Source organism: Orycteropus afer, unplaced genomic scaffold, assembly GCF_000298275.1.
Source record: "Orycteropus afer afer isolate SDZICR_OR568_19922 unplaced genomic scaffold, OryAfe1.0 scaffold00194, whole genome shotgun sequence".
Classification (NCBI taxonomy): domain Eukaryota; kingdom Metazoa; phylum Chordata; class Mammalia; order Tubulidentata; family Orycteropodidae; genus Orycteropus; species Orycteropus afer.
In genome coordinates, this window is record NW_006921781.1 from 2,204,162 (window position 1) to 2,227,629 (window position 23,468).

At 38.2% G+C, this 23,468-nt stretch overlaps 1 protein-coding gene across 1 annotated transcript in view; it reads right to left on the minus strand.

Moving 5' to 3' along the window:
- GTF2F2 (general transcription factor IIF subunit 2) overlaps positions 1-23,468 on the minus strand; it is a 265,374-nt gene that overhangs the window by 136,117 nt on the left and 105,789 nt on the right. Inside the window, exon 4 of the mRNA XM_007947821.2 lies at positions 22,375-22,456. Within this exon, the coding sequence (XP_007946012.1) occupies positions 22,375-22,456 (82 nt within the window). The remainder of the gene's footprint in view (positions 1-22,374; positions 22,457-23,468) is intronic.

Below are 23,468 nucleotides of genomic sequence, written 5' to 3' on the forward strand. Positions count from 1 at the left end.
AGTTGATCTGATTCCTGTGTACTCCATCTGGCAAGGTCCACGTATATAGCTATTGTTTATGTTGTTGAAAAAAGGTTTTAGCAATGTGTAAGTCCTTGGTCTTTCAAAATTCTATCATGCAATCTCTGGTGTCATTTCTGTCACCAAGTCCATATTTTCCTACTACTAGTGATTCTTCTTTGTTTCCAACTTTCACATTCCAATCATCAATAATAATCGATACACCTTGATTGCATGTTTGGTCAATTTATAACTGCAGAAGTTGGTAAAAATCTTCAATTTCTTTGTCTTTGGTGATTCATGTATAAATTTGAATACAGAATACAGAATCAGCTTTCCTATATTCCAGCTACATAATATTTACTTTAAGATAAAGCATTTACAATTGCAAACAAAAATATAAAGTGCACAGGGTTAACCATATTAAAAATGTTCAAGCCTAAACAAAGAAAACTGCACAATATTACTTAAAGATACAAAAGGAAGCTCGAATAAATAGAGAGGACAAGGATGTTTCTGAATGGGTACAGGAAGCATTCCAAGATGATGATTTTATAGGTTTTAAAGTAAACTTTTATACTAATTTTTTTTTTTTTTTTTTAAAAACTTAGTAAAAAACTATTCTAAGACTGATACAGAAGACCAAACAAGTAAGGAGAATTAAGAAAACTGTTTACAAAGAAAAATAATGGGGAACATACTATTCTAGGTATTAAAATTTGTATTATTCAGCCACAGTAATGGAAACAGTATGTCTGATACAAGGCCTGAATGACAAAACAGAAAAGACAGCCTAGAAACAGACCCTATGATATAAAAGAATTAAATTTATGATAAAATGATATCCCCCTCTAAAGAAAGGAAGGGCTATTCAAATAAAATACTAACAAGAGTAAAAGCTTCATCCTCTAGTATATACTGATAAGGAAAGATGTTGAAAAGAAAAGGAGGTGATAAGAGATAGCTATAGTGAAAGAATAACCAGTAGGATGATTTTACAAGTATGGGTGAAACATGACATACATTCTCAAACTTATTTTTGATTAAGTAATACAGTCACATGGAACAAAGGGTACTTGATTGAAAATAAGCCTCCATCCAATCCCACATTCCCCAGCCACCAGAGCCTCTCCCTGGAGGCCATCACTTTCACCAACTTCTCAATCATACTGCAAGATATATTCTGTTGTTGTTGTCAGGTGCCACTGAGTTGTTTCCAACTCACAGCGAACCTATGCACAAGAGAACAAAACACTGCACGGTCCTGTGCCAGCCCCACGATCCTCAGGTCATCGTTGCAGCCACTGCATCCATTTACCTTGTTGAGGGCTTTCTCCTTTTCCATTGACCCTCCACTTTACCAAGTATGATATCCTTCTCCAGTGAATGGTTCTTTCTGATAAGATACATTCCACAACACTTCTTTTTTAAAGAAGCCACTGGATGGAAATTTCCATCTCTGCTCTAGCTCTCTGAACACTTGTCTCTGGGAGACAGTTTATCAAAGCCACTGTTATTCTCATGGAAAAGATTAATCGTTGGTGGGATATTTAAACAGAAATAATCCTACTTAGATTTAACTATAATCTTCAGTTATCTTAATATAAAAATAATAAGTAAAAGCTTAAGTCAGTGATTTAAAAAACAGACTTTGGAGATAGTTTCAATTACAGATGAAACAGCAACTGAGGCAAATATAGCATTATATTGTCCTTGTCTGTATATTATTTTAAAGCTCCACTTCCTCAAAAAGAATTCTTTAAAAGAGTTTCTCTAAGAATCATGCAGTTAGTTGCTTGTTTGAAATGCATATTTCTAGTCCTAACTCAGACCAAACCAAAATCAAACCCACTGCTGTCAGGTTGATTCTGACTAATAGCAACTACTTTGCCCTCAACTAATAATCAAACCCACCAGCCACTCCTTGGAAGGAAGTCTGGGCAATCTACTTCTGTAGTGATAATACCTTGGAAACCCAAGGACGGGTCACTATGAGTTGGATCTGACTCGATAGCAGTGGGTTTTTAATAATCTAAAGGCTGGCAGTTCAAATCTACACAGAAGTTCTGCAGGAGGCAAGCCTGCTGAACATCCTTAAAGATTACAGTCAGGGAAAAAAAAAAAAAAACCTCAGTGGAGAAGTTCTACTCTGCAGTGCATAGGGTCATCATAAACTCAGGCTTACTGACTTAAAAACTGGTGGCAGGGTTCTGAAATCTATGTTTTTAACAAACATCCAGGTGACCTATATACACACATACAAGTTTGAGGACCAATGGGTACTACATAAGCCCCATAACCTTACAGACCAGGACTTTCTTAGTCATTATAGGTGTAGTGCCTAGCACAATGCCCAGAGCAAAGGAATTCCATAATATATTTTGAAGGTTTGGCAAATACATAAAGGGACCGACTGCAGAATATCTTGATATGTTGCCAACACTCAATTCATTTCAAAACTGCATGCTTCATCCATGATAGAAATATCAAGGGCAAAGAAACAAGCTTTGGCAATCAACAGTTTAATAGAGTTCACTTATTTGTATGATTCAATTTCAAGGCACTTGGAAAGATGTCAGGGAATTTTATTATATATCCAAGTGTCAGACAGCAGAGACCAAGTGACCCAAAGGCAGGATTCTAATAAGAAGTATTCTATATATTTTATATTTTGTGATTAATAAATTTAGTGACATCTGCCCTAGCCAAAACAAGGTGGTGGCGGGGGGGGAGGCATCTCAGCAACAAAAACAGATGTCACAAGGGTGAGCATGACCATTCTAGGCACTTGTCTCCTAGGCAAGCCCAGGAAACCTTCACTTGAAGTCTATTTGGTCTTCTTTCATACAGTATTCATTCAAATGGAATTTTTAGACTAGCCTAACTATTCAGAAATTAAAAATATTAAACCAGAAGGAAGATAGGTCATACAACAGACATTAATACAATCAACAAGACAAAATGATAGCTGACAATAAGGGGACTAACAACTACAGCAAGCAGTCAAGGGTGCTCACTAAGCACAACAATCTGGGACCATTTTGTGAAGAGTAAACAACTACACTTCTTGTCTAGTAATATTTGAAGACATCCGTTTATTTCATAACTGAAAAACAAGCATTCATAAAACTATTTAAAAAACTAAGTTAAAGTGAAGGCAACATTATGCTCTCAATGTATTTTGTATATGTGGAATGAATAGATGTATAATACGTAATATATTTTAGAAAGATTTTCATTCATTAAATCTAATAAAAAATTTTAAAAAGTTACAAACTTTTAAAAACAGTTTAATAACAGTTAATTGGGAAACTCAATGATTGGGAAAAAAAACTCATTTCTCTAGATTTCCAGGAAGGAAATGTACCAAATGAACAGAGATAATTTTCAGAACAAAATGTCTTTGAGAAAAAGAACTTCAGTTATCTCTGTTAATGTGGTTACCAAAAGTTATTCTTCCTTTTTATATTCTAAGAAGTGTGTAGTATATATATTGTCATTTATTCACCATATAGACGCCACCTGGGATTATTTCTGGAAAAGTCATGGTGCTCTATTTTATCAACTAGTTTCATCTTGAAGGACAATTTTTTAAAAATGAAATAGGAATATCTAAAGTTTGTATTACAAAAAAGATCTACTGAAATGCACTAAAAATAACATAAATAGAAATATAAACAGCTAATAATTAAAATGCTAACATAGAACACCATATGGTATTCAGGGTAATTATATAAGTGATGAAAATTCTGTGAACAATAGCATTTGGCCATTACCATCCCACCCCCTCCAAAATTGGTGTGTGTGTAACAGACAGTACTGGTAAACAACAGCTTTGTGCATTAACTTTAAATATCCCACACATTCATGTCAGCCAGATAACATGAGTCTCTGTGTTTGTTTCTCCTATACAACCACACTCTTCTGGACTATGAGATAAACTCTTAAGAGCCAGAAGTCTAACAGTAGTTTATGAAGCAGATCAAGGTTTTTTTAAACAACACAGAATACTACATATTAAAAAATACCTACAGTGAGCCATTCAAGGGAAGAAAAAAAGTCTTATTCATTTTTCATTCCTGAGTGTCTTGGGCACAATAGGTGTTCAATGTTTAATGAATGAATGGGTTTATATAAATCTGTGAAGCTTGGGCTGTGAAACATTTGGTATTATCATATAAAATATTGATTCTGAGGGAAAACTCTGCTCACCCTATGATATTAACTTCAGTTTCAATAGGTAATGGCATCTTTACCTCCTTGTCCAAGGTATGACACATGCAATATGTATTATACCAAAGATGTACCATTTTTAAGGGAAAATAATTTCTTTGAGATTTTAAGATTAACTTTAGAATATTTATAGATTAGATTAAATGAAAGTTAATTCAACTTTGTGAAAATTCAAGAAATAAAAAGCTGTTAGAATTTAACAAAGAAAAAAACATTTTAACTCCAGATAAATCTCTGAAACCAAAGAAGCTAAAAAGATTAGGAAAAATATTCATTCATTCAACAAATATTTATTAAACATTATCATGAGCCAAAGGAGCCCCAGGTGGTGCAGTAGTTAAAGCACTTGGCTGCTAACCAAAAGGTTGGCACGTCAAAGATAAGGCAATCCGCTTTGAAAAGATTTATAGCTTTGGACACCCTGTGGGGCAGTTCTACTCTGTCCTACAGGGTTGCTGTGAGTTAGAACTGACACAACAGCAGTGAGTGGTGGTATCATGTGTCGAGCGCTATGGCAGGAAATGGGGATACAGCAAGTTAGGTAATTAAGATAGGTTACACTGTGGTAAGGAAGGTTGGGCAATCTACTTCCGTAGTGATACCACCTCGGAAACCCAAGCAGGGGTCTCTATGAGTTGGGGCCAACTCAATGGCACATAACAACAACAACACTGTGTTAAGTACTAAGAATAAAAAAGACCTGGGTCATGGCACAGCACATGACTGGGTGATAGTGATGGGAGAAGGCTACACTATTTCATTTACAAGTGGTCAGCAAAGGCTTATCTGCGTAGGTAACATATAATCACCAACTAGGTGAAGGAAAGGAGGCTGCCCCAGAAGCTGCCTGGTAAACAGGAAAGAAGTATGGTGGAAGAAGAAGTTGAAGAAGCCTCAGGATCGTATTACACAAGAGTTTGGAAGGCCAGATCACGCAGGTTCCTGTAAATTGTATTCTAACTGCAATGAGCAGGGAAGTGGCACAACCTAATGCAGATGCCTATGTCTGCTATGTGAAGGGTGGCCCCTAGGAGGAAGCAGGGAGCCACGAGTTAAGAGGCTACTGCAGCAGTAGAGGCAGGGCCAGCCAGCTTCATGGGCATGCAGTCTGTGCAGTCAACGGAGACTCAGAGACTTGCACCTAGAAGGGTCCTATAATTGATTTAATATTCTGCACTTATCATTTTGAAATTCTAAATAACTTAGGAACAAGAAAACCTGTTGCCATTGGGTCAATTCAGACCCATAGTGACCCTATAGGTCCATAAATCTTTACAGATGCAAAATGCCCATTCTTTCTCCTGTGAAACCACCAACCTTTTGGTTAGCAGTCAGATGCCTTAACCTCTGTGCCACCAGAGCTCATTTTTTTATGAACAGGGGGCCCCATATTTTCATTTTGCACTAATCCTTGAAAATTATACAGTCACCTGAATGTAAGTAATATAGGTTGAGGTGCTAAGTAGGAGGATTCAGGGTATACTGTGTTGGTACAGCAGACAGGGCTAGATGATGGACTGCATGTGTTTTATGAAGAAGACAGCCATCATGGATGATCCCCAGGTTTGTGACCTGAGTAGCTGAATGGATAGTGGCACCATTTACAGAAATGGGGAACTCTAGGGGGAAGAAGTTGGTGGGGGAGAGTAACAATAAAGAATTCAATTTCAGGCCTGTGAAACATTCAAGTGGTGCTATCAAGTGGAATGTATATTATGTGGTGCATAAGATTATGAAGTTCAGAAGAGAAGTTTGGGCTAGAGATACAAATTCTAGAGTTATCATGTATATGTTTTTAAAGTAGATGGGATTACTTAAGCAAGACAATGTAGCAAGGAAAAAGAGTAGGTATCAAGAGTTCAGAGATAAATAGAAGCCTATAAAGAAGACTGAGATAACAGAAAAATTAAAGAAGGTGGGTCACAATACCCAAGGGAAGAGAGCAGTCCAAGGACAAAGTCCTGATGGAGGCCTAGGAAGGTCCTTCAGAGTGAAATATGCTCAATTAGTGACTCTTCCTGGATCAAGTCTAGTCTGTTCAGCCTAGCAATGAAATATTCTACAATCAGCCCTAACCTATAAGCCAATTTTATATAAAGGCATGCCTCACTTAACATCCATGATACGTTCTGTGAACTAGGACGTAATGTGATTTGGATCTTGTGTGAACATCGTATTACATACAGGTAATCTCTACAATCTGTAGTTAAATCCACATAAAGCCTATTACAGTTGATCCTTGAACAACACAGGTTTGAACTGCTCAGGTCTGGATATTTTTCAAGATATGGTAAAATAATAGTGGAGGGAGAAGGATCTTAAAGAAAGTCAAGAGCTACCAGACATCATACATCACACCAGAGGAATTAACAGAAGACTTGATGGAGATGAGTGTTTCTGAACCAGTGCCAGACAATGAGGAAGAAGACCTAAGAGAAGCAGTGCCAGAAAACAAACGGACAACCTAGCAGAAGGATTCTGATGATTTAAGACTGCTTTTGACTTCTTTTACAACATGGACCCTTTCATGATACGGACACTGCAACTAAAGCAAACAGAGGAAGGACTGCTACTTTACAGAAATATTTTTTAAAAAGTCAGACAGGAATTACAATGCACTTCCATAAAGTTACAACAAGTATGCCTGCCTCCTCTTCCAACTCCTCTACCTCTGCCACCCCCCAGACAACACAACCAACCCTCCTCCCCTCCTCAACCTACTCAACGTGATAATGATGAGAATAAGGACCTCTATGACAATCTACTTCCTCTTAATGAACAGTAAACAATCATCATGCTGTACACTTATAAACCTATCGTTGTAGTAGATGTAAGTTTCCTCATGTGCAAATCTAATAACTGTATTATGGCAAGAACTGTGTTAACCGGCTGTTTATGTTATCAGTAAGGCTTCTTTTCAACAGCTGGCTATTAATAGTTAAGGTTTTGGGGAATCAAACCTTGCATGTGGATTTCTAACTGGGCATGTGGTTGGTACCCTTAACCCTTGCGTTGCTCAAGGGTCAAAGGTACATTAACACCTCATGGGAGTCTGCTGGACAAAGCTTGAGAGCTGTATTCATTGGATACAGAAGGCTGGCCTTGCTGGATATGTGGCTGGGCCAGGCAGAAGGGAGGTATGGAGAGATAGCCATAGGAACCAGTTGTGTGGGTGCCCAGGAGCACAGCTGGCAGTGGTGACTTTGACTGCCACCACCCTGGTGGATACAACCACTGCCACATGGAGCCAGGAGCCCAAACATTCCAGACCCAGCTGGTGCTGCCAATACCTGCAGCAGGAGCAGAGGTGCCACATTCCCCTATATGGGGAGTGAAAGGCTACAGGCTGCTGGGCAGATGAATGAAGCCAGGAGGAGGAGGTGCTACAGGGACTGGGATGCCCTCCTGCTTGTTCACTCTGTGGATCTGGGATCTCCAGAACAATTAGGGGGAAACAATAAGCAAAAGGAGAACTTCTTTCCCTTTAGAAGACAAAAACAAAACACTGTATGGGGACTACAGTCATATACGAGGTCAGATAGCCCCAAAAGACATTAAGCAGTGCTTCCATGTACTCTTTTACATACTCATCTCTGCTCTACTGAAATGATCTACTAGGTTTTCTACTAAATTATTCCTATTGCTTTATCCCTGATAATGCTGTGCCTCTCCTGCCTGGAATTCCTCTCTGGAATTCCTCCTTCCTCTTTATCTTTTCCAAGTCCACCATTTCTTCTTTCTCTGGCTTCATCAAGTCAGTGTTTCCTGAAATCTTGTGGCATAGTGCCTAAGGCATGTGACTACTAACCACAAGGCTGGTAGTTCAAACCCACCAGCCGCTCCTCAGAAGGAAGGTCAGGCAATCTACTTCCGTAGTGATACCACCTCGGAAACCCAAGGAGGGCTATGAGTTGAATGGACTTGACAGCAGTGAGCTGTTTTTTTGTTTTTTTTCTTATACTGTTTCTTTACTGCCTGTGCCAACCTCTCCTATAGCACATGATAATGTGTGGGTCTATTTCTGGAGTCTTAATTCTATTCCATTGGTCTAGCTGCCTATTGCTAAACCAGTCTCAGGCTGTTTTGATTACTATAGCTGTACAATATATTTTAAAATTAGGAAGTGTTACTTATACTTGTTTCTTCTCCTTCAACATTGTTTTAGCTTTTCAGGGTCTCCTGTCATTCTGTATAAAGTTAAGGACTGGTTTTTCTATTTCTGTAAAGCAGGCTGTTGGAATTTACAGCAAGATTGCATTGAATCTATAAACTACTTTGGATAGTACTGACATCTTAACAACATAAAGTCTTGCAATCCATGGACATGGAACATCTTTCCATTTATTTAAGTCTTCTTTAATCTCTTCTTCCATGTCCCTGTTTAGATTTATTCCTAGGTATTTTATTCTCTTAGATACAATTGTAAATGGAATCATTTTCCTAATTTCCCTTTCATATTTCCCATTCCTGATGTAGAAACTCAAATGATTTTTGTTTGTTGACCCTGTACCCTATAAGTTTGCTAAATTCCTCTATTAGCTCTAGAAGTTTTCTTATGGATTCTTTTGGATTTTCTATATATAGGATCCTGGGAGCTCTGGTAGCACAGTGGCTAAAAGCACTTGACTGCTAACCAGAAGGCTGCAGTTCAAACCCACCAGCCACTCCTCGGAAGGAAGGTTGGGCAATCCTACTTCCGTAGTGATACTGCCTCGGAAACCCAAGGAGGGGTCGCTATGAGTCGGGGCCGACTCGACGGCAAACAACAACAACAACAACAACATCATTCACAAATAAAGATCACTTTCTTTCTTCTTTTCCAATCTGGATACCTTTTATTTATTTTTCTTGTTTTATTGTTCTGGCTAGAGCTTCAAATACAATATTGAATAGAAGTGGTAAGCAGGTACCCTTGCCTTGTTCTTGATTTCAAGTGGGAAACTCACAGTCTTTTTCCATTAAGTGTAATGTTGGCTGTTGGAACGTTAGACAAATTTCACTTCCACTGTATTCTAACTTCTTTAGGGTTTTCAGCAAGAAAGGGTATTAGATTTTATCAAATGCATTTCCTGTATCCAAAGAGATGATCATGTGGTTGTTTTTCTTTGCTCTACTGATGTTCTGTATTATGCTGATTAATTTTCTAACATAATGTTGAACTATCCCTGCATTTCTGGAATAAATTGCACTTGGTCATAGTATATGACTCTTTTAATATTCTGTTGGAATATGTCTGCTAGTATTTTGTTGAGGATCTTTGCATCAATATTTATAAGAGATATTGGTCTGCAGTTTTCTTATCTCACGGTGCCTTTGTCCGGTTTGGGTATTAGTTATGTTTGCTTCACAGGATAAGGGACTGTTCCTTCATTCTCTTTTGGAAGAGTTTGAACAGTATTGGTGTCAATTCTTCTCTAAATTCTTCTCTAAATGTTCAGTGGAATTCCCCAATGAAGTCATCTGGCCCAGGACACTTTTTTGGTGGGAAGTTTTGGTCATTATTTCAATCTCTTCACTTGTTTAGGTCTGTTGAGACTTTCTATTTCTTCTTGAGTCAGTTTGGGTAGGTTGTGTGCTTCTAAGACTTTGTCCATTTCATCTAGGCTATCTAGTTTGTTGTCATACATATGTTCATAACATTTTGTCATAATTCTATTTCTATCAGCTAAGTTGTAATGTCCCTTCTTTCATTTCTCATTTTAGTTACTTGCATCTTTTTCCTATTTCAGTCTAGCTAAAGGCTTGTCAATTTTACTGATCTTTTTGAAAAACCAACTTCTTGTTTTATTGATTCTCTCTTGCTCTTTTTCTTTTTTTTTAATGTTTTCCACTTTATTTTTTTCTGCTCCAATATTTGTTGTTCACTTTCTTCTGCTAGATTTAGGCTTAATTTGCTCTTGTCTTTCTAGGTCCTAGAGGTGTCGAGTTAGGTTGCTAATTTGAGATCTTTTTTTTTTCCATGTAGGCATTTATTGCTATAAGCTTCTGAGTACTGTCTTTGTTGCATCTCATGCAGGTTTTGGTATGCTGTGCTTTCAGTTTCATTTGACCCTAAAAGGTCTGTGATTTTTTTGCTTTCTTCCTTGACACAGTAGTAGTTTAATACTGTGTTATTTAATTTCCATATGCTTGTATATTTTCCCTTTTTTTCCCATCGTTACTGATTTCTAGTTTGAGTAGAGAAAATACTTTGTATGATTTCAATCTTTTTATATGATAGACTTGTTTTGTGACCTAACATATCCTGGAGAATGATCCACAGCACTGGAGTACAATGAATACTGTACTGTTTTTGTCTATATACGTATGTTAAGCCTAGTTGGTTTAGAATGTCATTCAGGTCCTCTATTCCTCTTGATCTCCTTTCTAGATGTGATTAGTATATCTAGGCAAAGGGAGTATACCTATAACCATATATAAGGTTGGCAGACAACATTTTTACATATGTATTTGTACGTGCTATAAGAATCTACAAATATATTTATAAGAGAGTTAACAAGGGGAAAATTTATGATAACTCCTTGGCCCCAGCCAACCACCATGAGGGAGCAACTAGTTGGACCTGTGGGCTCAGGACCATGGTCACAGGGGACATCAAGCTCAATTGGCTTAACACACTACTACTTAAAAAAAAAATCCTCTTTTGGTGAACAGTGACTGGGGTCTTAAAAGCTTGCAAGCGGCTATCTAAGATACAACAATGGGTCTCTCCTCATCCAGAGCACAGATGAATGAAGAAAATTAAAGATGTATAGAAACAATTATTCCAAGGGACTAGTAGACCATGTGATCCTTAGCCTATATGACCATGGCACCCGAAGAATAAGATGGTTCCTGGCTACCACTGTCAACCACTTGGAATGGGATCAGTGCAGGAGATCCTGGATAAAGCAGAACAATGTGGAACAAAACACAAACTCATAAAAAAGACCAGGTTTCGCAGGGGACATCAAGCTCAATTGGTATACCATACTTCACAAAAACATTGTTCCACATCTGTGGTAGTTAAGTTTGTGGGTCAACTTGGCTGAGCCTGGTTGAGTGGCTGGATAGCTGGATGTACTATTCCCCATGATGAGACTGGGTAATCAACTCCATGGTGGAATCTACTGTGAGCAGCTGAGTAGCTGGCTTCAGGGATGTCGTGTGCTTCCTGTGTATAAGGAGAAGCCTTGGGTAACAGTCTCTAGCTTACAGCATGCCTGAACCTTGCATGTAGCTGTGTCGTTGTTCAGCAGCCTGCCATGCTCTGCTGACCTTGGGACTTTCAATGGACTTGAATTAATGGGCCTGCCGTGTGGTTTGGTAAAATTGGGACTGTGGCTTTTTACTTGTCAACCTTGGGCTTGTCAGCCTCAGCAGCCAGCAGCTGAGTAAAGAAAAACCTCCAGATTCAGTGGGGCAGGAGCAGGAGGCAGAGGTGAAGCCCAAGGTTGAGAGGCTTTCACCCAGCCCCTAGAACCTGGCACTTTGAACTCACACTTAAAGCCTCCAAATTGTAAGAATAAACTCCTGGTTGTTTGAGCCATTCCATTTGTGGTATATTTTCTGTTAAAGAAAGCACAGAGGTAACCAAAACAATATCCTACTTTGGTGAGTAGCAACTAGAATCTTAAAAGCTTGCAACAGGCCTTCTAGATGCAACGATGGGTCTCTCTTCATCCAGAGCAAAGAAGAATGAAGAAAACCAAAGATGCATGGAAACAATTAGTCCAAGTGACTGGTACACCATATGATCCTCAGCCTACACAACTAAGAGACTAAAAGAAATAGATGGTGCCCAGTTACCACTGTCAACCACTTGGAGGGGGATCTATGTAGGAGATCCTGGACAGAGTGGGAGAAAATTGTGGAACAAAATTCAAAATCATAAAAAAAGGGGGTGGGGGTGGGCAGGTTTGCTGGTCTGATAGAGCCTGGTGGAACCACTGAGACTGTGGCCCCTAGTTGCCCTTCAAGTCTGGAACTGAACCCACTCCTGTGGCTTCCAGCCAAACAAAAGACAGACATATGAGCTGAACATTTACATTAAGTAGATACCTCCTTAAAGAGATCAATCATGGAAGAATAGATGAGATGAGTATGCACAGGGAGATAGCTGGTGGGGGGGGGCGTGGGAATGCATGGGAAGGAATGTCACAGGGAAGAGGTAACTGTAGGGAGGAAGTGGGAAAGAGCTGTTACATTGTGGGGAACTGCAGTCAGTGTCATGAAACAAAATGTGTATGAATTGCTATATGGGAAATGAATTTGCTCTGTAAACTTTCACCCAAATCACAATAAAAATTTGAAAAAAAAAAAAAAACAAAAACAAAAATTTGCCCTGAGATAATCTTTAAATCTTAAATCAAAAATATCCCAGCATCTTCTCAAAACAAAATAACAGTTTAGCTTAATTAGTACAGAATGTCTGCCTTAAGCATTGAGCTCTTATAAGATCTATCTATGTGGAATCAAATTAACAGCAAACAATTAGACAGGAAACTCTGAGGGGCAGTGAGTTTACGTTAATGGGGAGGAAGAACAATCTGGGAAAGGAATGTAAGGAAGAAAGAAAGTGGCATACTGAAGTTTCCAACTATTACTGCAGCACTATCTATTTTTCCCTTCAATTCTAACTGTGTTTGCTTTATAAATATAGATGTTCTACTGTTGGACGCATACCTATTTATGACTGTTAAATCTTGATTAATTGAACCTTTTATCATTATATAATGTCCACCTTTATTTCTTCTGACAGATTTTGTCTTAAAGTCTACCTTGTCAGATATTAAGATTGCCATCCCAGCTCACTATTCGTTATATTATTTACATGGAATATATATATATGCTTTCTTTATCCCCTTTGTCACTACCTGTCTTTTGATTGGAACATTCAGTCTATTTACATTCATTGTAATTTCTGAACCTTACTTCCACCATTTTGTTATTTGTCTTTTATGTGCCTCAAGCCTTCTTTGTCATTTACTCCTGCTTAGTTTTGTATTTTGTCGGTTTATAGTAGTGAGCCTTTTTGGTTTCCTTCTCCTTTCCTTCTCTGTATATTTTTTAAAATACATTTTCTTAGTAGCTACCATGAATGTTACATTCAAGAGCTTGTATTTAAAACACTCTAGGGTTAAGCTGGTACCAACAATGGTAACATACAAGAAATTCTGTATTTACACTATTCCTCTCCCAACTTTTGTTACTATTAATTATGTCTCAGAGCTCCTATATTTCATGTGCCCTGTGACAAGATTTCATCTTGGCCTTTTAGGTAATTGTTATTAAAAAACACAAAGGACAAAACATTTAGAATTACCAAGCACGAATACCTCATTACCAGCCATTATACCTGTCCATGCAGTTCTCTTTATTAGGGATCTTTCTTTTCATGTATAGCTTTACTTTCTACTGCCTCCCCCCTTCCATCTATATAACTCTCATCAGCATTTTCTGTAGGGCCAGTCTGGTGGATATGAACTGTTTGTCTAGGGACATTTTAATTTTATCTTCATTCTTGAAGGATAGTTTCACTGAGTACAGTATTCTTAGTTGACAGATCCCATGCCCTCCAACACTTTAAATATATCATTCCATTGCCTTCTGGCCTCTGATGTTTCTCATGAAGAATCAGCACTAATCTTATTGGTAGTCCTTTGTATGTAACTGTTTCTTTCTCACTGCTTTCAAGATTCTCTCTTATCTTTAAATTTTGAAAGCCTAAGTATAAGAACACATGATCATATGAACTGATGCAGAAAAGACATTTCATAAAATCCAATACCCATTCCAGATAAAAAAAAATCTCAAAAAATAGGAATAGATGGGAAATTCCTCAACATAATAAAGGGCACATATGCAGAACCAATAGCCAACATTATTTTCAATGAAGAGAGACTGAAACCATTCCCCTGGCGAACAGGAACCAGACAAGGATGCCCTCTGTCACGACTTCTATCAAACATTGCATTGGAAGTACTAGCCAGGGCAATAAAGCAAGAAATGAAAATCAAAGGCATCTAAATTGGTAAGGAAGTGCAGATGATATGATCCTATACACAGAAACCCCAAGAGACTCACCAAGAAAACCACTGGAATTTATTAAAGATTTAGCATAGTGGCAGGATACAAGATTAACGTACAAAAATAAGTTGGATTCCTCTATACCAGCAAAAAGATCACTGAAAAGGAAATAAAGTTATCAATATATCATTTGCAATAGCTACCAAAAAAAGATAAAATAAATCTTACTAGGGACACAAAAAACCTGTACAAAGAAAGCCACAAAACACTGCTTCAAGAAACTATAAGAGCATGGAGGGATGGGCACAGGGAAGAGGTAACTATGGAAGGGAAGTGGGAGGGGAGCTGTTACATTGTGGTAAAGTGCAGTCAATGTCATGAGACAAAGTGTATGTGAACTGCTGTATGGAAAGTGAATTTGCTCTGTAAACTTTCATCCAAATCACAATAACAAAATAAAATAAAGAAACAAACAAACTATAAGTGATCTACATAAATGAAGAACATACCATGCTTGTGGATAGAAAGACTAAACATTAAAAAATGTCAGTATTACCCAAAGCATTCTGTATTTTCAACACAATCCCAATCCAGATCCTATCAACATTCTTTAAGGAAATGGAAAAAAAATCATTAATTTTATATGGAAAGGAAAAAGTCCTCAGATAAGCAAAACACTACTAAAGAAAAACAAAGTAGGAGGTTCCACACTCCCAGATCTCAAAACATACTATATAGCCACAGTAGTCAAAACAGCAGGAGCTCTGGTAGCGTAGTGCCTAAGGCACTTGACTGCTAACCAGAAGGTTCAAACCCACCAGCCACTCCTCAGATGGAAGGTTAGGCAATCTACTTCTGTAGTGATACTAACTCAGAAACCCAAGAAGAGGTCGCTATGAGTTGGGTCTGACTCGATGGCAAATAACAACAACAGTCAAAACAGCCTGGTGTTGGTACAACAACAGACACATACACCAGTGGAACAGCACTGAGAACCCACAAATAGAGCCATCCACCTATGGTCAGCCAATCTTTGACAAAGGGCCAAGATCCATCAAATGGGGAAGAGATAGTCTCTGTAACAAATGGTACCGGCAAAATTGGATATTCATTTGGATAAAAACAAAACAAGACTTCTGGTTACACAGAGCTGCTGGCTGCTGTAAACTAGGGTACAGGCTCCAGAAAAAGAGCCTGCTTCTCTAAACACCACAGCCCCTGGTACAAAGACACAGGACCCAGAGGACTGAGGGTGAAGCAATTCTGCATCTTTACAAGTGGCAGCCATTTTGGATTTTAAAGTGACAGCATTCTCATTCAGATTCCAGGGACCTAAGAATAGGCTCTATTTGCCAAGGATGGCAGGGGCATATGAGAGGCTGACAACAGGAAAGGAGACAGGTGGTTAGTGTATAAGTGCTGTCAACTAGCGAATAGAGGAGTACAACACAGTACCCTGCTTACGTAGATAACATACAAAGAAAACAAAAATCATGGGCAAGCCACTCCAACGTACAATCACCAATTAAATATAAACACAAAAATGTCACAAAGCCTCAGAGACAACAGAGTATCACAGTCCACACAAAGAAGCAAGATAAACCAGGAGAAACAAGGGACCAGGATACAGACCCAAAACACATCCCTGAGAAAGACACAGCATTGGAACTCCCTGATAAGGAATTCAAAAGAATTATATTTAGATATCTTCAGCGAATTGAGAGGCGGATCAAGGAAAACACTGACAAAATTGAGGAAAACACAGAGAAAACCCTAGAACAATTTCAGAAGACGATATAAGAACAAAATGACAAAATAATTGAAAAAATTAGAAATGATACAAAGTCTACACACAGAAATCCAGAAGATTAATACTAAATTTTCAGAAATAGGTAAGACACCAAATGGGCAAAGGAATAGAACTGAATCAATGGAAGACAGAATTAGGGACATAGAAGGTAAATACCTGAACACTTCTTAGAAAAGGGATGAATCAGAAAAAAAAAATCAAAACAAAATGAAGAAAGCCTAAGGTTCATGTGGGATACCATCAAAAGGAATAACTTATGTATAATTGGAATTCCAGAACAAGAAGAGACAAGTAAAACCACAGAGAAAATTGTCGAAGATTTGCTGGAAGATAATTTTCCTGGTATGATGAAAGATGAAAATATATCCATTCAAGAAGTCCAAAGAACACCAAACAGGACAGACCCCAAAAGAAAATCACCCAGACATATCATCATCACACACACCAAAACCAAAGACAAAGAAAGAATCCTGAAAGCAGCATAGGAAAAATTAAAAGTTACCTACAGGGGGCAACCAATAAGACTAAGCTCGGATTTCTAGACAGAAACCATGCAGGTGAGAAGACAATGGCATGGTATATATAAAACCCTGAAAGAGAAAAATTTCCAACCAAGAATTGTGTACCCAGCAAAACTGTCCCTCAAATAGGATGGTGAAATTAGCAAAACTGTCCCTCAAATAGGATGGTGAAATTAGGACATTTCCAGATAAGCAGAAATTAGGGGAATTTCTTAAAACCAGACCAACCTTATAAGAGATGCTAAAGGGAGCCCTTTGGACAGAGAAGCAACAACAGCTAACAACAACTGACTATTAAGACACATGGTGATATAACCCAGAAACCGACCCAGCTATGGAAGTATCCAAAGAAAAGAACAGGGAACATGAGACATTAACCAACAAATGAGGACAATTACAAACCAAAAAGAGGGAATAAAATCTGTGTTGTTACAGAACTTCTAGATGGTAGGGAAGTCAAGACAACTCCAAGATAGAACAGACTCTACACTTGGGAAGAAAACTATAAATCACAGAGTAACCTCAAAGAAAATGATAAACCTTCACATCAAAATAAAAAAGAGGACCAGCAAAAATAGTTAGAAAATACTAAAACAATAGCAACGAAGGAAGTGATAACACGATTCATAAACAAAATGAGCTCAGCATAGAAAATTGTATGAAACAAAGAAATTGACATGAAGATAAAGCACATTAACAAAAAGGACAGCAACAAATTCATATTTGCTGATAATTAATGCTATGCAGCACTAAAGAATAATGTAGAGTCTGCAAAACACCGCAGAATATGGATGAACTTGGAGGACATTACGCTGAGTGAAATAAGTCAATCACAGAAGGACAAATATAGTGTTAGTTCATTGCTGTGGAGGGTGAAGGAAAGGTTTATATATGGAGGGAAACTTTCTTTGTTGGTTGCCGGGGCGGGGGAGGGAACACTGCAAAAAAAAAAAAAAAATGCATTGACCTATGTCACTTTAGTTTTGTGTATTTCACTGTACATAAATTATATTCTAATAAAATGCATTGAAGAAAAAAAGGCTGATCATTCTTTTCTCTTTTTTTTTGTTTGTTTACAATCCCTGAAACAGTCCATAGTTTGGGTACCATATTGTCCCCACTGCACAAGGATACAACTGAGAAGACTGATCACTCTTAAAGAAGATTGTTTATAAACATAAAATACATTTTTAATATAGCCATTTATATTATTAAGTGTATAGCTTAGCTGGTATTTACTAAAAATATAACACACTGAAACCTTACTGACTGAAGTCAAAAGAAAAAAAGGTCTTCTGTGACAGGAAGGCTTTCTCTTCCTGTTCTCTGGGAATGGAAGACTATTATTCATCTCTTACTTCACATTTTGAAAAGCTTTTATGCTGCTAATAAAATGTTTCTGAATTTGTTCTGTAATCACCTCCCCCCCTCAAAGCAAGATGTGTTTGCACATACATATGTGTATAGAAAACAAAAATCCAGTCAAGTTTTCAGGTGTAGTTCTAAGCAAAAAACATTAAAGAAACTGCAGGCTGAAAATTAAAGAAACTATACCTAGCTTTGCCATTCTTTGCTATTTCAATCCATTTCAACCCAACAAATAACTTTGGAGCATTTACTATTTGTAATTCACTACACAAAATACTAATACCCCCCCCCAAAAAAAAAAAAAAAAACAAAGGAAGGAAAGCAGGGAGGAGTGGGAATGAAAAAACTAAATCTTGAGGTCCCTGCTCTAAAGTTCATAATCTCGAAGAAGTTGTAGTCAACTATGAACACCCTAAACAACAGAAACACAGGCATTTATATATCCGTTGTTGCTAGGTGCTGTCAAGTCAATTTGAACTCACAGCGATCATCTTGGACAGAGCAGAACCGTCCCATCAGGTCTTCTAGGCTATAATTATACAGGAACAAATCACAAGTTCTTTTCTCCCATGGACTCACTGGTGGATTCAAAACACCAACTTTTCAGTTGGCAGCCAAGCACTTAACCAATATGCCACCAGGCTCTTTTAGGTATCATTAGAGAAGAATAAGTAAGTACGTGAGAATGCAGAAGAAGGGGGTGCAAAATCCAAGCTATGAAAGATCTGCTGAAGAAGCGGCATCTGAGTTGGTTTTAAAGGCTCAGAAGATTTTGGCAGAAGGTAGCTAAGACATCCTAGCTAGGACATATGTATCCTACATATGTATATGTAGCATAAGATGTAGAAGTACTTGGCATATCTGGGATGACAATTTGTATTGTGATAAATTATATGTAATCTATGTAAAGGAAACCAGCTGAAAAGGAAGCCAAAAAGTGAGACAAGAGCCAAATTATCTAAATGCTTGAATGTTGTTAAAAAGCAGCCAGTTGGAAGGAATGCCTTCCTGAAAATTTTTGAGCAGATACAGGACACATTTAGGTATAAGATATGTCAAGTACTAAACTGCCAATTCTGTTCTAGAAGACTTCTACTTTAATGTCACCTACATCTGGAAACCTGCCTTTCTATTTCACATTTAATGGTACTGCCACATTTCTATCCTTCTCCCCACAATACTGTCAGTAAACAGATACTTTAAATAATCTCATGTGTATGCATATGTGTGTGTGCCCATGTTTGTGTGCATGCCTGTGTGTACAGGGCCATGTGTACCCAAGGCCATGTGGGTGTGTACAGAATTGGTCGCATATATGTGCATGCCTGCCTGTGTGTGCGTGTGTTTCTTCAGGTTCAAAGACTATAAACTCTCTGGAGCAGGAACAGTGCCTCACGATTTTATTTTATTTTTTAATTTGAGCCTTAACTTAGTGTTCATAGTAGGCATTCAAAAATCCTGATTAATTATAAACAAAATATATGAGATACAATTTACAACATGGATTATTTTCCTATTAGGATAATCTGTGCATAGGTACTGCTCCTGCTATTTGAAGTACTTTCAGTTTCTTTAACTCTTTTATATAAATTGCCAACTAGGATTTAAATAAAAATGGATGTGGGCACTGCAAAACAATCTTCCTCCCCTCATGAATGTAAACCCTGCTGTACAACACACAGTATGGTATGGAGCCAATCTGCGAATTCACAGTGGGAAGTGACCCAGGCCATAAGCCAACATCAACAGTCTGGATCTAGAGAAATCCTCCATCCCAGAACCACAGAAGTTTGAGGCAAGTCCCTTTAGACCTTTTTTTTTTTTTTTAAATTGTGCGTTGGGTGCAAATTCACAGAGCAGAATTTGTTTTACATTCAACAGTTCATGTACATTTGGTTTCACTCTCTGATTATTGTCCACAACCCTAACCCATTCTTCTCCCTTCCCTGTGATCCACCCCCCAATCCCTGTGCCCTTCTTAGTTTTGCACTCCTGTCTGCCCAGCTCTCCCTCCGTGTGAATGCTGCCCCTCTGGTGCTCCACATCCGATTGCTACAAGGGGTGCAACTCTGTAGCATAGGTGGGTGCATTGCCCTGGGTTGGGTGTTCTGCATGTAAGTCTTACTACTATTGGGCTGAGAGCCAGCCCTTGGGAGTCTTATCCTAGGCCCAAAGTGTACTCCAGGGCCACAGTCTTGGGGGTACCACCAGACTCCATCCGACCAGTAATTCTGGTTGTTACTGTGTTTTTGAATTTTGTTCCATGTTTTTCCTCCCGCTCTATCCAGGATCTCCAGTTTTGATCCCTTCCTGAGTGGTTGGCACTGGTAGCCAGGCACCATCTAATTCATCTGTTCTCAAGGTCCATCATATCCCAGGGCTGATTGTTTGCAAATGCCCTTGGTTTTCTTCACTCTTCTTCACTTCAGATGAAAGGAGACCGACCATCCTAGAGATCTTTTGATCCTTCCTCCAAACATCATCAAAATCCAGTCTCTTATCTCCCTTCTGACTAGAATTATCTTGGTTTAGTCACTCAGACATTTTTTTATCTGCGTTATTCCATCAGTTTATCTCCAGCTTTTTTCCTACTTCCGGTCTTTACATTATAGCCAGAATGATCTATATAAAATACAAATCCTTCCATATTCCCTCCAGCTTAAAATTCAGTATGTCCTAATAGCTGTACCACATGAAGTCCAAATTTCTCATCCTAGCATAGAAGACTCTTATACAACTAATGGCAACCTACTTTTAAAACCCTAACTCTTGCCATTCATTCATTCAACAAATATTTACTGACTATTATGTGTCATGTGTGTTGTTTATATATCAACAAGATATTCTGATAGATTGGACGTGGGATGTCAGAGAGGAGTCAAAGAAGTAATCAAGGTTTTTCAACTGAGAAAAGAGGAAAGACAAAGTCAGTAATAACTGAGATGAGGAAGACTGCTGGTGGAGCAGGTATTAGGGGAAAGATTGGGAGTTCCATTTGTGACATTTCTGAATTGTCTAATAGACATCCAAGCATGTTTTCGGATACTTAAGTTTGGAGCTCAAGAAAGAAGTCTGGGCTGGAGGCCTTGCCATTCCCCCGACTCCTGTATTCCAGGCTTAGCGACTACAAGCAGGTCCCTGGAGTCTCCCCATGCCTGTGTCTGCACGGCTCTCTGGAACGTTCTCACGCTTCTCTTTTTTCACTTGGTTAAAAGCAAAAGACATTTAAGCCTTATGGCATGTATCGTCTATTTTATAAAACTCCCATGACTGTCATCTCCTGAATCACCCCATTTCCTTCCCAGGTCACATAAGTAAAGATGAAAATATATAATGGATGGTCTTTTACTGTACTGGAAATACCTAACAACTTTTGTTGTCGTTGTAAAAAAGAAACAGCCATTCCATAAACATGCAGGTGATCTGCCTATGTCATCATCAGAAACCTTTAGAAAACTTGTAAGGAAAACTATGGTGACAGCAAAAGATCTTGGCAAGCAGCTCAGGAAACACATTTTGCATTTTTCAATTTCAGTAGTTATTTGAAGAAGATAAATATTCAAAGACACTTGTATTACATAATAACTTTATAGGTTCAAAATAATGACTTTTGCCACCATTCCAAAGCTATTTTCTGTTACAAAACATTTTCATTTTGATTGTTACCCTTTTACTTGCCCTGAGGGGGCATTTAAATTGCAGCAATTATTGGACAACATAACCAGTCTCTTTGTTTCACTCCCCCAGACAGAGTCTAATCTAATTGAGAAAAGGTGGAAAGTTAAAAAGATAGTGTGAAATTCAGAGATGATCCAGTTGAACTGGTGCCTCTGACAGATGAGAATGCTAAGGATAGCTAGAGAGGCTGCTACTAGCTCATGAACAGTGTGTTCTCAACTCCCAGTTCACAGTGCAGCCAACAGGCCACTAAAATGCAGTCCCCATGAGGGCAAAGCTTTTTGTCTGTTTTGTTCACTAATGTTTCTTTAGCTCCTAAAAAAGCACCTGGGACACAGTAAGTGCTAAATGAATGAATGAATTTATAATTCTAAATTACATGGGGCTGAAATACATTACACATAAACCATGAAACAGGTATGATATTTCTGCAATGCTTAAAAAATTACCAACTCTTTGAAAGTCACAAAATTTGAGGTATTAAAAATTTGAAATCATCATCTTTAAATATTAATTACAGAAATGCTATGCACATACAAAAGTGGAGAAGGGTGGATGAATTCTGAAGCAAAATCTGTAACAAAGCACAGAAGTCTTTATAAGAAGTTCTTTGCAGATGAAGAGAGAAGAATGATAAGTTCTTTGCAGATGAAGAGAGAAGAATGATACTCATTCAGTCAACAGGTAATCTAATAAATGGATATAAGTCTCCAAAAGCCACTATCATGCAGCATTTTAAAGTTGAAACACACCAACCTCTTTAATTTCATGTAGTTCTCACTGGCAGCAGGTCTGCATTCAGCTCTTTGTACCACTATTCCTTCCAATGAAAGTTTATCTTGAACAGAAAGAAAAAAAGTAATTCAGAGATTACACTGATCTTTTTCAATACTGTCTATTGTATTATCATAAGTAATACAACAATCAAATATAATCAATAATAAAAATCAAGGAAACAAATGGAACAGTATTATAGCAGTATCACTGGTCACAATAGAGGGAAACCTTGTTCTTGGCTAGTAACAAACTAGGCTCCTGTCAGGTTTGTTGATCGGGCTGCCACAGCTCCTTGTTACAGAAGCCCAAGAAATAATTACTATGAAACTGGACAGGTCATTCTCTAATTTATACTGTGTGCCAGTTCAGGCTGCCAGGAACTCTGACTTCAGTTTCAGCAGAATTACTGACTATGTCAAAACTGGAGCTGTAACTGCCATGACATCAGTCAAAACAGGAGGGAAATTGTTCCTACCATTAGAATTCTTATACCAAAACTCTACTGTCATGGAGTCGATTCCAACTCAGAGACCCTACAGGGCAGAGCAGAACTGCCCCCATAGGGTTTCCAAGGCTGTAAATATTTACAGAAATATAGTCATCTTTCTCCCACGGAGCAGCTAGTGGGTTTGAAGTGCTGACCTTTCGGTCAGCAGCCCAATGCTTTAACTACAGTGCCATCAGAGCTCCTTATAGAATTCTTATTTAAAAAAAAAAACAAACTCACTGCCGTCGAGTCGGATCCAACTCACAGCGACCCATCCTTGGGTTTCTGGGAGTAGATTGCCCAACCTTCCTTCTGAGGAGCAGCTGATGGATTTGAACCGTCAGCCTTCTGGTTAGCAGCCAAATACCTTAGGCACTATGCCATAAAAAAAAAACTTCTGAAAAGAAGAAAAGGGAAACACTGCTGCATGCCTACTAGGCATGAAGCACTGTGGGGAAGTCACTTGATATACATCCTCTTATTTGATAATACACATATGAATATCCCTTGATGGCACTAGCTTTACTACAGCCTAGAGATGTATGACTACAGTTAGCAGCAATTAAGGTTCAGTCATATTTCTGTG